Source organism: Trematomus bernacchii, unplaced genomic scaffold (genome assembly GCF_902827165.1).
Source record: "Trematomus bernacchii unplaced genomic scaffold, fTreBer1.1, whole genome shotgun sequence".
Classification (NCBI taxonomy): domain Eukaryota; kingdom Metazoa; phylum Chordata; class Actinopteri; order Perciformes; family Nototheniidae; genus Trematomus; species Trematomus bernacchii.
This window is the reverse complement of record NW_022987727.1, coordinates 6,552,347-6,568,606: the sequence shown is the minus strand read 5'-3', so window position 1 is coordinate 6,568,606 and position 16,260 is coordinate 6,552,347. Positions and strand designations below refer to the sequence as shown.

The window sequence follows — 16,260 nt, the reverse complement described above, 5'->3', positions numbered from 1 at the left end:
ACTGCCTCAAACCACAGCATTTAATACATAATAGTGATAGCTTTTCTTTCTAAAATAAAAAAAAGCCATCGTAGCTTAATCTAAGAGATTCTACTTATGCAACACTCGGTATATAACTTCTACAGGAGCAGGAGTAGTCACATTAGCAAAGATCATACAAGTCATTGGTTGTCACTCTGTTAAATATCCTGTAATCAATGAATGGGCTTTAAGAGTTTTTACTGAAAGGTTCAAACTCACAAAACGAATTATAAAAACATATTACTTTTGTGAAGGACAAAATAAGCACATATTAGTGGAAGAATACAGTAGCTGCAACAGCATCACTCAACGTGTACATTAATGTTTTAGCATCTGTTGATTCCAGGTGTGCCTGTCCAGGGACCGCAGGTGGAGATAAGCTTTCAGCTAAATCTATCTTTTCTCTTTTTGAGAATAATTAGTTGTTTTTATGAAAGGTCCTTTTATAATCCAGGTAATAAACCTACATTTTCCTCATAATGCAATGAAACCATCCCATTTTTTTGGTTCCAGAATTAGGGTTTTGTTGCGATGCTCTCTGTCTGACAGTGTGTTAAAAATCAGAATGTGATGTGTTCTGATGGGGAAGAGAACTGTGTTTTCCTTCAGTGTCTTTCTTCACTGTCTTAAGTTTACCTTGCAGTTTTACATTGGGTCAGCTCAGTAGGCGAACACGATCAATATCAGATTGAGACTTCACAACTTCATCAAGTGATCTAGTGAAGCTGCTGCTGTTCAGTGTGAGGAGGTGACATCCCAGATGACGAGTTTGAGTTAATCAATCTGATCAGTGTCTTGGCCCGGTGCATTAGCGATGAGGATTACACTCTGAACCTGACAACTTTAATAATCAGATGATGCACTCTGTTGCTTCACTCGGGGAGATCCTAGCTCTAATGCTTGTTTTTAAAAAGGGTTGTGCCCTGACTGAGATCAGGTTCCCCCGACTGTCTTAATTAGTGTGGATTGGAGCGACCTGGTGCAACTCAGTCTCAGGCCGGACATCTTAAAATGTTAGCGAGGTTGGTTTTGCACGGAGCAGTTCAGTAGCTGAGTGCAGAGATGAAATAAATGAATATCACAATTTTCATTCGAAATCAAACGACTTGATCACACTTAAAACTCAGGTGACTTTTTAAGTGACGATCAGTACATCGAGGCTACCTGTACGATTGGTTAAAACCAAAGCTCTGGCCTGCCACATTTACTGTCCTCAAAAGATACTGGATCAGAGGGATCATGCTGATTATTATGCTCTCTCAATTAGGCATCACAATGTCAGAACATGCAAGAGCCACCTCTCAGAGGACGTAATATGGGTCATGATCTGAATAGGCTCATCCTTCAGGTCATGCTGAAAAAAGGTTACCACATCTATTTTCTGGTTGGAACAATTTAAAAACATGTGTTTCAAATGTTGGTTTCCTGGTAACATTTTGCTAAATGCGTGTTTTCTGCCTTCAATTCCTTAACTTGGGTTTTTTTCACATTGCAATATATTACATTACATGTTACTTGTTAGACGCTTTTATCCAAAGCGACTTACATACTCAATACTGTGGACAATCCCCACAGGAGCAATTTGGGGTGAAGTGTCTTGCCCAGGGACACAACGATATGCTGACTGCAGTGGGGTTTGAACCTGTGACCACCTGATCCGAAAACCAACACACAACCCACTGCACCACACGCCTCCATATATGTTGCAATCAACATAAGAATGGCAATATCAGTTTCCTTAAATACCTTTTAAGGCCTACTCTCAATAGACACTCTGCAACATTGTGCCAAATGCCATATACAGTAGCTTGATATTAGAAAACAATAGGTTTTAATGGAGACAAAGCAGACCTTTCACTAAACAACGTGTAAGGTTATATCAGGTTGGATCTAAACTATAATCTTTTCTATAGCAGATTATATGTCTGTGGAAGATTTGTTGATTAAAATGTGTTTCATAGTCTGTACTCAACTCACCACTGCATGATTGTTGAGATTATTATTGATAAATACACCAATTTTCACCTGGAACCCGAGCACAATCCGAATAGTATAAATTGGTACATGCGAGTAGAAGTCAATACACGAACTGTGTCCCACATTTAATAAAGAATAGCTGTACTGGCTATACTTGCTGATAATATTTTATTAACCTGTTCCTTACCCTTCCCAGGTGGTGAGCTTTGCCAGTCTGAAGTTTGACCGCTCCTACAACTGGATGGTGTTGTGTGTGCTGTGGTGCTCCATCGCCCAATCCATCCTGCTGCCCATGTTCATCTGGGCTTGTGACCGCTATCGCGCCGACATTCGCATGGTGTGGGAGAAGTGTGTCGCCATCATGTCAAACGACGACGTGGATGAGGGTAAGACACCGTCAGACGTCCCCCTCCTGTCCCGCCTCCTTTTTCCTTCCCGCGTGAATATGGATGATGGTTCCTATGTACTAAGACAGCCCAGTGTGAACTAGTAAAAGCTGGTTAAAGAATAGTTTGTGCACAAAGTCCAAGGTGGCTCTAAAGATAATTGGGTATGCTTGCAGTGTTTCAAATTCATAGACCTTTTAAGTTTAAATTGCAGATAATGTTCTTGAGTTTACAGAATCAGAGCGACTGTAAAAAACGTCTCTCTGAATTCAGGGTTTGGACATAGAAGGTCGTTTGTGTTGAAGTGTTTAGGACTGTCTTTGGCCTTAGGAAATACAGTGACCAATTTGATTTATCAACCTAAATAGTTTTGTCTCTTAGCCTCAGGAGTAGTTGTGCGTGGAAATTGAGGGCAGAAATATAGCAGGATGGTCAAAATGGTTGGCTACAAGCTAAGACATTTATAGTTTAAAACAGATATCCCCCTGCTATCCTTGAGGTACAGTATGGTGTCACTTTTGAGATTCACAGTTCTAAGGAATTATAACATATCATGCATTAGACACTTAGATATAGAGTGGTCAACAATTACATCATTTAATAATTTAATTAATCTAAGCCACTAAACATCAAATACTTGTGACAAGAAAAACACACTTCTGTGGTGGTTTTTTCTCAGTGTGTGAAGGTAACTGATGCCATCAAATCCCAGGATGTGACTTTTTTTACATCAGTGGGAAATGGCATGGTTGCATATCTGTAGCCTATCACAACACAGCATTATACACAAATATAACTGTAGTAGTTACATTTACAGTCGGTCTTTAGAGAGCAGAATTGTGGTTACTATTAATTTATTGCATGTATTGACAATATTTAAACTTTACTAGCACCTTCAGCATTCCATAGATTTCATTTCATGTTTCTTAAATAAATAGTTATAAATAAAGCGTTTTGAAAAATATTATCATTATTACTTACTTTATATTGTGTAAGTTAGAGGTCTGAAATCAGCGGTCAAATGTTATCATGTGATCTATTATGTGACGTGTACTAAAATATATTTATTTGTGGTTTTGTATGTGTTGTGTACATTACCAAAACAAAAAATGCTGGTCAAAGGAAATATACCTCGCACCTAGTTTATGTGTTTAAACTAGGCAATCTTCCTCTAAAAATGCCCTGGCAGGAGAGGATTATAAAATACATTGTTACTCATTCATTTGTTAGGATCCAGAGCAAGACTGGAATAATTGTAGTAAACTTGAAAGCACTTTCATGTCACTTTGATGGTCATATTTCCCTTAAGTCACAAAGGGTTACACCCTGGTGTTTTTACGGGAACGCAACTTAAATAGGTTTGTTTTTTCCATTCATTTCTCTTTGTCTGATGTGGACTCCCACCTGCTGGTCTAATTATAGGGATTTAAAGAGCAAAATGGTATTCTTTTTTGTATGTATTAAGGTAGAAGTCTGAATCAAACTGCACTAAGTAAATGTCAGTATCAGATTGTAAATAAAAGCAGAAAGAGAGTATTCCAACACGTCTGTCATCACAGAAATATAGATTAATTCCAAGGGGGCTTACAATGTAACATTTCCCCAAGGAATAACAGACACTTCAGCAACATTTGGTCCCAAAATGAGGTCACATGATAATCATAAAAAAGACTTGTGGACTTTGACCATGAACAGATCTCCACAATTCATTCACATTAATGACAGTATGATTCCTCTGTCTTTTTCTTCTATTGGCACTGTTTAATCTCAACCCGATCTGAACCCCTTCTCTCCTGTTTCTAACCCTCCAAACCTTTTGATCCTGTCCTTTCGAAGTCCTCCCTCAAAACTGCTCATTTCCCAGCAGGAGTCATAACTCAACTCAGGGCAGGCCATATTCTGTTGGATAATTAACACTGCCAGTTCTCTGCTTTTTTTTTCCAGAGGGCTTGCCATGTATAACTCATCCCAGTTGTATGTATAAGGATTGTTTCCTGTTTTTCCCAAAGCTACTGACTTGCATGCCAGCTGCCTGTGCAAATAGCTACTTTCATCTTTCATCTTTTTGGCCAACATTTCCCTCAAAATCAGCATTTTGCACCCATCTCCAATTGATCTTTAATGAACATAAATGCAGTAATTGGGAAAATAAACTTGGTATGTGGGTATCTTTACACCAAGAACATTGTAAATTGTTTGATTATGTTGTTCGGGGAATAAGCCCTGTACACTCAAAGAAGATTTATTCAACTATGTGCCATGGTTTTTGAATTCAGAACCAATCTGGGTTTTTTTTTTAATCCCCTTACTACTGAAATTGGTCCTTTTTTTTTTTTTAAAGAAAATATATTTTCCTCCTATTCCAAAGCAGATCCGTAGGCTAACCCAACAAATCGGAGAACAATTGACCTTGTCTCTCTTATCTATCCGTCTGTCTGTCTGTCTGTCTTGTGTATTGAGTTCGTTGCTCTCTAATCCTGACGCTCGTGCTTTTCTGCACTTTGCAGAAAACAGCCAAGATGGAGGAATTCATGCCGACTTAATATATGACAGACCATATGACTATAGCTCGCCGCCTGAAATCGTGACGGTAGACCGTAATGCCATGTTTGAGTTCTCAACCTTAGAAAGGGGGGTTCCGCATGGGTATCCATTGAGGGAACAACAGGAAGATAAAATGCAGTATTTGCAGGTATATTTTTTATTAATTTTCTTCATTTCTTTTACTTGATCAATTGAACTATTATTAAATAACACTGTGCATGGTGAAAATGGCCTTGTTTGCCTTAACAGTAACTTGCTTGAATTTTCTGGAATCATCAGACATTTGTTACAGATATTTTTTTGTCTTTTTTCGTGATTCTAAAATACACTCTGGCTGACTTATGTTTGGTAAATATGACCATCAGTAGTCCCATCAACATGATAGGTGTGCTTCATTTATTGACTTGTGTGCCCTAGCCATGGCCCCCTTTTTTACAACTGTTTTATTTTGTGAGAGGGTAAGAGTTTAATAACTGACTTACCTTCTACATTCCAGGAATCCCTAAAGGTTTCATGAAAGAACTATAAACATTTGCTCATGTTTTACCCAAAGCATTGTGTCCATTGGATCCAGCCTCCATCCCAGTCAGATGCAGAGTTGTGAAATACTCCTTTTCAGTCTGCATTTAACAAATAAGCGTTTGTTCTAACATGCAGCCTTCTAGGACATTTCATCAAAACTGACTCACCTTTAAACTCCAAATTCTGGCCCAATATCTGATAGTGGATCAATATTTATAACAATGATTGATTAATGCCGTGACAATGATGATAAATCTTGCTCAAATTGACCTGGAAGGCTGTGATGATGATATGTAACCCACACAATATTAACTTTTACCAAGCATCTTAACACTGTGTCATCTTTGTCAGAAACGACTTAACAAAAGTTTTTCAGTTCATATACGTGAATAATTTACTTCTTAAAAATAAACATGTAATTTGTTAAACCCCAAATGTCCAACATTATAATGGACTTTTCAAAAACCATTGATTCTACAGAATGGATCTTTATTCAATTTGACTTTTTACAAAGCCTTGAAACAGAGATGTATACAGTAGCTATCATTTCATCAGACCACATCATTACTCCATCCATTGTTTTGTGTCCTATCATCATATGACAGTAGATTCATTTGATTGTAGTGATATATAGATGTGTTTTTCCTTACTGTACGTGTGTGTGATGGTGAAAGAAATGTGCATTTTTCTATTTCAGTTACAGAACGACATTTTTGTCTTGCTACTAGTTAGATTATAGCCCAATTAGACTATAAATCAACCAAACCCTTTAAATCCTTAACAAGTAACACTTCCATTTGAGAATTGTTATGGCACTTCTCAAGTGATTTGATTGCAGAATAAAGACCTTTTGGCTTGGTTTGCGTGTATTGTGAGTCTCTGTCCCTCCTCATCCTGCATCTTGATCCATTCTAATGCTTGTGCTGCCCTCTGCTGTTCGGCCCTCCCTCATAACACACGTAATGCTACTGTATCGTCTGCTGTCTCACTTCTCTGTATTTACTAAAACCCACCACAGGGGGGCAGGCTGATATCAATCTTGTGGCTCTTGACGTCACCTTGACAAACCCTCTCTCTCTTGCATAGTTGTCAGAACAGAATGGAATGTGAGTATGACGTGTAGAGAAACACCACCCCGTTGCATCTCCATGAAATGGAGGTGAATACTAGTTCAGTTATAAGGCTGTTGACAAAAAAAAGGTTTAAATATTGCACTTAACATCTTATATGTGCTGCATGTAGGATTTTAAACAAACACCACAGCTGAATCAGGTTGCCAAATGAATAAATATTTCTGAAACTAACTTGTGATATATGTTGTCAAGCTAAACATTTACATGGAAAATACTGCAAGTTAGTGTTATTACTTTATACCAGTGGCATTTAAGGCCACATAACCTTGAAAAATGTTATATCATTTTTAATGTATTAGTTAGGTGTATGGATATACCTTTGACGTTATATAACATGCTACTAATCTATTGAGCAGTGCCACAATGCTTAGCATACTATCTGTGCTTTTGGTGAAATAATGGCAAAGTAATCTTTTTACACTGAAGGCTTTTGTTTGTGTGTTGCGTCCAGGTGCCCCCTACAAGAAGATACTCCCACGACGAAACCGACATGTGGACCAGCGACCGGATCCCCTCATACCTTCATCGATGGGGCTCCACCGAGGACATGATAGTGACTACCCACTACAGCTCCACCTTACCGCGCCGCGAGATGCGCAGGAGCAGCCTGGTCTCCTACCACGAGGAGAGCCACCACCACCATCACCCTCATCGAAAGCGGCGACGCTCTGAGGACAGCATGCACTCCCTCAAACACCTGCCCCGCGTGGTCTGTGCAGGCGGGGAGCACTATGAGGACGAACTGCGGTGTTTTAGCCGCGATGAGGTGATCAACTTTATAGATGAGACTCCGCTGCCGAGCCCCAGAAAGAGCCCGCGGCGCGCATCCAGCATTTCACTTATACCCAATGTGTATGACCAGCACACAGTCATCCTCCCTCGGTTCCTACTCACAGACTTTGAGTGTGAGCCTCAAGCTCTCAGGCGGCTCTCAGAACACAAAAGGAGCAGTAGTCGGGAGAACACGTCCCAGGTTTCCCCCAGAGCAGACAGGCCTGCTGGGAAGAAGAGCCCCGGGGCGTGCGGCTCTGGAAAAGGCTGCAGGGAGCGCACGCGTGACGGGAAACCGCATTGTGAGGTGGGCTCACCTGGGCGCATCCAACAGACTGCAGGGTCGTCCAGTAGGCCCAGGACAGGCGGGGGAGCCAGGGCGGCTGCTGGAGCTGACTGGGGGCATCAAAAGCACCTGAGCAAGGGCGAGAGTAAAGGAAGCACAAACAGTTTTGTAAGCACACCTTCAGCATCGTCCTCGGGATACATCACCTTTCGCTCTGATTCTGTCGGTTCAGCCAACTGAGCAAAGTTGTTAATGTCAACATCATTACCGAAATGGTTTCCTCAATGAAAACCACTGACATCTTGGTGGTTATGGGATAATGGCATATTGATTTTTTTTAATTTGTACTTGTGCTAATATTCTGATTTAATATATATATATATATACCCCGAATCAATATCTATTATTCTAAATGACCTTATGGGCTTTGGACATTACAACTTGATGGGTAATGCTAATCGGGTTAAAGATTGGGTTTCCTGTTCTTTAGCTCTCACATCCCAAAATATCCACTGAGGACACATTTTTTTTCAAGCACTGTCACAAATAAACTTTTAGTAGCGTGAACATTGCCACACCTTGTTTTTGCTGTTCGATGTTTCTTATGAACTGCTCAATGATTTAGAGGAGGTCGTTTTTAAGTGCAGTTTTTCCCTGCTTTTTTTGCACTTCAGAACTTGAACTCAAACTGTATTTAACTTTGCCTGTAATGGCTGTGTGTTTTGTTGTATGGACATATTTGCCTTTCAAACCAAACTTTCCGGAATATTGCCAATGTACCTTGAGATTAATTTCAGGACATTATACATGTTTGTTTTATTTGAATCATGATGTACCTTTCTATTACCATTGTTATCACAAAACATGAAAGCTTTTTTCAAGCCCCCTTTGTTGAAGTAAATTGAGAGTGGTAATCTCAAACTCTGTAATGCCTGATAGTTTTACAGTAACTGTGTGGTATTGAGATATAAAGTGAAGACCCCTGATTTTTCATAAAAAGGTGAAGTCAGATTTGAAAGAAGATTGACATGTCGTGTGTATATATGAAGGATGTTGGATTTATGGTTTTGGTGTTTTCTTGTTTTGTTTAATGAGACCTTTGCTTAGAGCATTTTCTCCCAATTCTTATTATTCCGATGTTTGTGTTAACTCTGGAGATCAAAACAGGTTCTCACGTCTTGCATATTTACATGAAACATCAGACCAATAAAGCAGGTGCTTTGTTACGACCTCACCTCTTATTTGTTTTCAGTATAAGTTGTTAGAGAGCACCAAACTCATTTCATTTTTAAAAGTAGCTTTCCAAGAGGGAACCTCTACAGATGTGAATGGTTAAAAATGTGATTAACTGCAGCCTTCAAGCTTATATGTAGCATGACTTAAATGCTGTTGTCGTACCTATCCAACATGAACGTTGGCAAATATTAGGAACATAGATTCGGAAATAGAACGCAATTTTAAAGTTTAAAAAAAGGCCAGAAATAACATTTAATATAGTATCTTATTAAGAATGGTTCTATTCTGGGAGTTTTCTTTCAGTAAAGTTACTTCTTTTAAAAACCTGATTTATCTAAGCCCCATGAAATATGCCTAATAACAATACATCAAATGGCATCTGCAAACCTCTAGCAAGGGATGCTGTAGGAAAAGGTACGTTTAGATTTGTTCAAATCATAGCAACATATCAAAAGACAAGGACAAAAGTAGTATTCAAAAAGACAAGTTAAACTCCCTCTAATGTCCCCAAATTCTTACTTAAAAAGGACACTGCAGTGAACTTTAAATTAGATGAAAACTTCTCATGTTAACACAAAATGACAATTTGCTGACTAAAGGAAGTGAGAACTTTACTACTTACAAATGATAGCAGAAACCAACTTGTAGCTTTCACATCTAATGGACGGTAACTGCTAACATGAATGTATTTGGTTTAAGTTTTCAAATACATTATTAGTATAAGGACAACATTAAACTGAAATGACCCTTTTGGTTTTACAATGATTTTGCCATTGCCATCCAAGTTATACATTGGCACGCGTTTGGCATATTCATTTTCACCCATCTGCAATCTTTTAAATGTTTAGTTTTGATCCTTGTGTATTAGTGCACCTCAGCCTTTTCAAGCGGAAGGAATTATTGTTTTGTGCTTTCTTTGGAAGCAAAACATTGCATTTCTCTGTTAAGCTTTACTATGTCATAGATTTTTGCATTCTGTTGTGTTTACAATATTGAAATATCATTTTGTAACATATCAAAATATTTATGACTAAAAAATGAATGATGTAAATGTCATGATTTTCTTGTTCAGATGATGACTTTATTAAAAAGATATGGCTGAATAAATTCACAAGATGATGCACCAGTGTGTTTTAAGACATTTGCTGAATTGCATATTATTTATGTATGTTTTCATTTGATATATTTTTGATATTTTGAAGGAATCTTGAAAGAATACAAAAAGGAAATCGCATACTCTCAAAACTTAGTGTCTCTACAATTTGCATGGCACCACAAGAAAAAAGATGAATAAATGAACAAGCTTTAATTAAAACTCAGACATAAACACACATTTAGCCCGGATGACTTTTGAAAAAACTAGTGTGTAGTGTTTTGTCCTTCAATCCTATGATAATGAAATGATTAATAATCATAACTTACCATAAAGAGTTTCAGATGGTATTATGAAGTCGTTGTCATAGTGACATAAACCTGTGTTTCATTTGGAAACGTTCCTTGAAGTATAGAAAGCTTTGTAGCCTGCCTCATTGTTATGTAGGCTATATATTTAAAGTTACGGGGTTTATGAACTTCAAGCGAGGTCATTTCGTTTATTTAAAGCCTTTTATATATTTCTTTATAAAGGATGCAGGGAAATGGTTAATCTACAGGTATGGCATTTGGTAGATTATGTAGACTAACACTTGGAGATGTACAAAAAGTCTATGTCTTGAACAAAGAAACGGTTGTGTATTGTATTGTTGATCACATCACTTTAAAATGTAAACATTATAGGGTCCCACTCCCAGTCTTATAGTTTATGGTCTTTATGCTCACAGGCGGCAGGCCCATTTTTAAATCAAAGTTATAGCCCCACCTACTGGCAGCGCAGCAAACTCCATGCATTACGTAATGTTCCCTCGATCAGTCTCCAATGATCGCCGCAATATACTTCCAACAAGCAACATTTTAACCCATTTTGCACAGTTATAACTACAAGGTAACCGTCTAAGTAACAATTGCTGACGTGTATGTTTGATATAATTAACATCAATTCGTCTACAGCATGTCGGAGCAGAGTGGCGCAGCGGAAGCGTGCTGGGCCCATAACCCAGAGGTCGATGGATCGAAACCATCCTCTGCTAATCTTTTTCAGCCGTGAAGCGTCCATAATGGAAATGATTTGTCACAAAATCTAAACTTGTTTGTTGTGAAAATAAATGAAATCCTCCAAATAAATTACAATTTCTTTGATAAATGTCTCAGTAAACACCTCCCTCTGCAATAGTAATTTCTCTACTTTCTCATGACTGATAATAACTATAACGGACAAGCAAGCTCTGTCTATAGCCTGTTGCTGTTAAATGCACGATGCACCGAGTTATACCCCTGTTTGTTTGAGAGAGTATGCTGCAGTTGTGCCGAAACTGCCGTGGCAGAGACATAATGACCAGCAAAATGAGCAGGGAACAGAGGGGCCTGCAGCTCGTTTCATCCAAGTCTGCTCTCTTAAGAGCGCTTGACTAGGCCCAGTCTAATGCAAATAACTCATTATCTCCCCATTCGGCTTTCAGCTCTAATGTGCGTCGCTATTATAGTGGCAAACCAAACTAGCTTACTTAAACAATGTCGAGAAGAGTTCATAGAAACACTCAGAAAAAGTTTAATGGCATTCAGTGTCGATGTCACGTGGCATTCCCTTTCTTGGCTTAAACAAACTTTTCTTGAGCCATGAGCCTCTGTTGGTCTCCTCAAAAGAATAGCTTTGACTTTGTGGGAAGAGAGTATTAAGAAGATTTACAGACGGGGTTTATGAGGCGAGCAGACCAAACAAAAAGCTGGAATAACAAATACTCGCCATAAGGAGGCTTGACGCTGCGAGTTTAGATGTTATTTTGCAGGGAAAACTTTAACCAGACGGTAACTATTTTATGTCACGAGGACTGCACTGGAGCAGCCTCTGTCCCCGGTTAGGAGTGTCTTTTCAGCATGTAGCCTACCATCTGAAAAGCTTAGGGCGTTTCAGCGATTCTCCTCGCTGTAAGGGTGCCATCCTCTCCAGCGATGCTCTTAAAGAATGGAGAGACACTTTATGACATCCCTGCCAAAGCAGCGGAAGAAAACTATAGGGCCCTTGAAAAGCACTAACTGATGGACAGGTTCGCTGTGTTCAGATGGCTTACAGCCCAACAGTATAATTGCAATTAGTGTAGTGCTACAAATGGCTGCTCTTGCATGTATTATAGTAGCCTACCGAACACACTATAGCCTTCGTAGCCTACAGTAATACTACTTCAGACATAGTTTTACAACACGCCTATACTAGGCTACTACTACTTTACCAAACATATAAAACACATTCATGCTTTATCTAAGAAGTTGCCCTATACCTATAGCTACTCGTAATTTCTCATTTCATTAACTTTAGTAAGGTTCCCTGGCCTATAGTTAACTTGAGACATTGCAGAGTAGTTTGTCGGTTAATATACATTAAGAAGACATTCAACATTTGCTAACCTGACTTGGAATAGGAGGGAAAGATTATTTTTCAGACGAATGATAACTATTACATTTTATGAATTGGTTCTGCTACTACAATTAACCATCAGCCGCCTAATAATAAGGCAACTGGGGCTTGTAGATTGTGTAAAGCTTTTCTAAATTTCATTAAAAAGACGGAGATTTAATTTCAATTTCGTGTAGGAATATCAATTGCATATAGTTTGTTTCCTCTCCTTAAATAATAGTTGGCATGCAGCGTGCAGTGGAGAAGGAGAAGACAGCATGGCGTGTAATTAGGAGCCTGTAGCAGAAAATGGTGGTGCTGTCTGACAAGCATCTGATTTGCCCGCCACTGTTTCGGTACTTATGTGTGACACAAGAGAAGAAAGGAAGAAATGACAGTGAAACCTCCTGGAACTTTTTTCTCTATATGTGGAATCCAAAAGTGATTATTTATGCGTTATTTCTAATGAGGGTATAACTCATATGAAGTGCTAAATGAATGCCGCCAAAGAACAGAAAATACTTTCATATAAATATTTCGCTTTTCCCAGTCCTTTGTGAATTGGCACCTGCTAGATGATTCTGGTTTAAATGCATAATTCTTTAACCCTATTCTCCACTTCTTTCTGCAACAGCAAACGCATATAATAACAATAAACAACAAGTTTACCAGTTTGAATTTGAAAAATTACACGAGCAGCCTTTTAAGCCATGAAAAGTGATCAAAGTAGCCTTTTATACAGTAAGTGGAGTGTAGCACGGCATGAACTAAAACCAAAATGACAGGTGCCAATTGACAAATGATCAGAATCAGAATACCTTTATTCGTCCCACAGACGGGAAATGTAGATTGTGACAGAGAGATTGAGTAAAAAAAGATAAAACACTATTATAAATGGCACATTATATTTAAAGGGCACATTATTTTTCTAATTATAAGTTTTTCAATTTACAAGTAACATTCGTAAAAAATATAGTGGACTGGAAATAAAGGCTATAGTTATGTAACTGGAATGCAGCTATTTTGGTCTCATATCAATTATTTGATAGCATTCGCATTCCTAAATTGGTAGTGTAAACTGATCACATGAAGTCTGCGTGACCTGACCATTTATTAATCGTGCAGAAATGTTTGATGCACCCTGCAATAAGGAATCATCAAATCACCACGAGACATGCATTGGTTAAGCATTACTTAAATATTAACACTGGCTATAAAGTGTTAAAAAGTGCTATAAAGCCTGGAACACCACCACTAGTGTGCCCTTGAGTAAGGCACTTAGCCCTTAGTTACTCCAGGGAGAATGTCCCTGTAATTGGTAATTGTAAGTCGCTTTGGATAAAAGCGTCAGCTAAATGAAATGTAATGTAATGTAATGTAATGTTAACCTTTATTGTGAATAAATAATATTTATTGCAAAAGTATAATGTTTAAAACCACAACTTCAATGTTATTTTAGGCTTAATGAATTTATCAAATGTTAATTTCACACTTATAAATGTGAGATACAAGTGTATCTCGTGTCCACATAATATAGACTATAAAAAAACGAGAAATGCGTCTGTTTGAAGCTCGTGTCCTTTTCTTTCAGTTGGCCTGCTCTCTCCCTTCTTTACTCCAGTGTTCTCTTTTGTTTTCTTTCTAAGAAAATTGCATTTGACTTGATCAGACATTAGTGGCAAGAAATATAAACCTGCTTTACTGCACGAGCCTTCATCACATGGAAGTTTGCAATATATACCAGTTTTAAAAAATAGGACAACACATTCTTTCTTTAATCACTTTTATTCAGAAAATAAAACATATAACCTATATATTGTGGTAATCTATACAGTGCAATTATCAACATAAAATCAAGCTATGATCTACAGCCCTACCAAGGCCGCCACACAGTGTGCTGACTGTTTGAAACTTCATTCCTGTGAATGACCGGGAGAGACATCTTGGAACTTTTCTCTGAAGTATTGTGTGTGGGCGCTGAAACAAGGCCGGTGTGTTCGGTTCTAGATGACGCCCGTGCGTCTTCACTCGGTAAAACGGGACACGTGCTTGCAATAAGGGGTTTCAGGGCTTTATAGTTGGTGGTTTTTCTCTCCTCAGGTCCAGCTGCCGATGGAAGAAGTCTCTGCGCTTCATCCTGTGTCTCTGCTGGGCCCGGGCCGCTGTCCATGGTGCTGAACACTCCCTCTCTTCCCTGAGAGCGGGAGAGTTTACTGGAGACCTGCGATAACATCCAGCGGTTACCCCCGTTCAATTTGTCTGCCATCAGAAAATATTGATTGACATTTGCCAGGCAGCTGCGGAAACCACTTTGATAATCGGAAGTGTCTAAAGCAGCGGCAGTGCCTGAAAACAATGGAAAGATATGTTAAGGTAAGAAACACAGTCATTCTTGTGTCAAGCTCATCCGTTGTATCCATACAATAAGTATTTGAATATTTGATGGCTTAAGCATGAGGTTATAACTTACAGCTCTGGATCTTTTGGAGGTTCCTTAAGTGTTTCACAGTAAGCTCCAAGATGTCTGCCTTCTCCAATTTTCGCTTCCGAATCTGAAACAATAAAAATATGTATGTATTATTATTATGATTATTATTAAGGTTTCGTTGCAAAACTGGTCCGAAGTAAAAAAAAAAAAAAAAAGAGGCAAATTACAACGTGCATACTTACATTACTGCTGTAGTAGCTCTCCAGAAGAGATTTTAACTGGTCCAAACACCTGTTGATGCGAGCTCTTCGTTTTTTTTCCATAAGTGGTTTGGATACCTGGATACAAAAAGAGAAAATTAATACTTCATATAACACACAAGTAATAGGTATTTATTTGTCTGCCCTTAAATCATATTCTTCTGAAGAAGTTATCCTACACACCTTGTTTCCAGCGATAGGTTTGGCCTTTTCGCAGTCAGTGGTCGCCACCATTCTGTTAGTCCTTGTCTGGTTTCCTTGAAGTTAATCTCTTTCCCTCTTTGGCACACGAATGAAGGAGCTGACCCTGAGTGGATTTATATAGAGACTCCCACTTAACATCTCAATGCAAACAGTCCCGCCTGTCTCGTGCGCTCAAATGAGTAACACAGGCGTCATTTGACAGCCAACACCAAAGCCTTTGACGCACCACAGAAAAGTGAACAAACGTATGCTGTATAAAATATATGTTATATTTCTGTTTGTTTTGGGAATTTTAATCTTACCTACCCACATCACCAACAATGATTTCTAAATGTGCTTCTTCAGTTAATTGTATTCAACAAAAAACGATAGTTTCCCATTGTGATATGAAGTATGCTGCCCCTTTATCGTGGTCATTATGAGTTCATTTAAACAAGAGTCTACTTAAAAAATATAGACCACATATCTAGGTAAGCATATAGACTACTGCGAAGTGCAAACATCAACCTTGATTTGATTTGATTTGATTTGATCAAAGAAACAACGTGTGGGGCAAAAAACTAAAGATAACCGTAAAATCATAGACATAATGGCTAATCATAATGGTTCTGCTTGGTGTGCATGGTGTGGTCACTGTTGACTCCTGTAGAGAATCTTTTATATACTAGTTTCACGCCACCAGGTTGAAGGCAGCACCGTGGTAATTTCCGGCGTGTTCCCACAACATCTCGATTTTCTGGTAGCCACTTGTAGAAGTATTACACTTGCACAATGTTATTTCATCAGCTAAAACTCCTTTTTGAAGGCAAACTGTGCAGTTACTGTTTGGCTCATACACATCAGACCCGAAACATGTAACCTCGTAAAGTGAAGAAGATTTTAAGGAATAGTTTTTTACTTAAAGAATCTAAGACTATTGTGTGTTGCCAGTTTTTGTCTTCATACCAGACGAGCTGAGGCACCGAGGAGAATCGCGCGCCGCCCCTTGTCCTCGGTCCCTCGCCT

General features: G+C 38.6%; 2 protein-coding genes across 2 annotated transcripts in view; one reads left to right on the top strand and one right to left on the bottom strand.

The window, feature by feature from the left end:
- Positions 1-9,985, top strand: part of LOC117493969 (probable G-protein coupled receptor 153) — a 29,675-nt gene extending 19,690 nt beyond the window's left edge. Inside the window, exons 4-6 of the mRNA XM_034144563.1 lie at positions 2,195-2,384; positions 4,892-5,076; positions 7,035-9,985. Of these exons, the coding sequence (XP_034000454.1) occupies positions 2,195-2,384; positions 4,892-5,076; positions 7,035-7,880 (1,221 nt within the window). The 3' untranslated portion in view covers positions 7,881-9,985. The remainder of the gene's footprint in view (positions 1-2,194; positions 2,385-4,891; positions 5,077-7,034) is intronic.
- Positions 9,986-14,236: 4,251 nt separating this feature from the next.
- On the bottom strand, positions 14,237-15,285 carry her3 (hairy-related 3). The gene is made up of 4 exons (XM_034145138.1): positions 15,235-15,285; positions 15,034-15,129; positions 14,834-14,915; positions 14,237-14,709 (listed from the first exon to the last, which is right to left on the bottom strand). The coding sequence occupies exons 1-4, from the start codon at positions 15,283-15,285 to the stop codon at positions 14,237-14,239; spliced, it is 702 nt and encodes a 233-aa protein (XP_034001029.1).
- Between the last annotated feature and the right edge of the window lie 975 nt (positions 15,286-16,260).

Excerpts from the sequence above, each read along its gene's own strand:
- her3 (XM_034145138.1), bottom strand. The coding sequence starts at position 15,285 with ATGGTGGCGACCACTGACTGCGAAAAGGCCAAACCTATCGCTGGAAAC. Across the intron at positions 15,130-15,234 it reads AACCTATCGCTGGAAACAAG|GTATCCAAACCACTTATGGA; the intron begins GTGTGTAGGATA and ends TTTTGTATCCAG. Across the intron at positions 14,916-15,033 it reads AGAGCTACTACAGCAGTAAT|ATTCGGAAGCGAAAATTGGA; the intron begins GTAAGTATGCAC and ends TTATTGTTTCAG.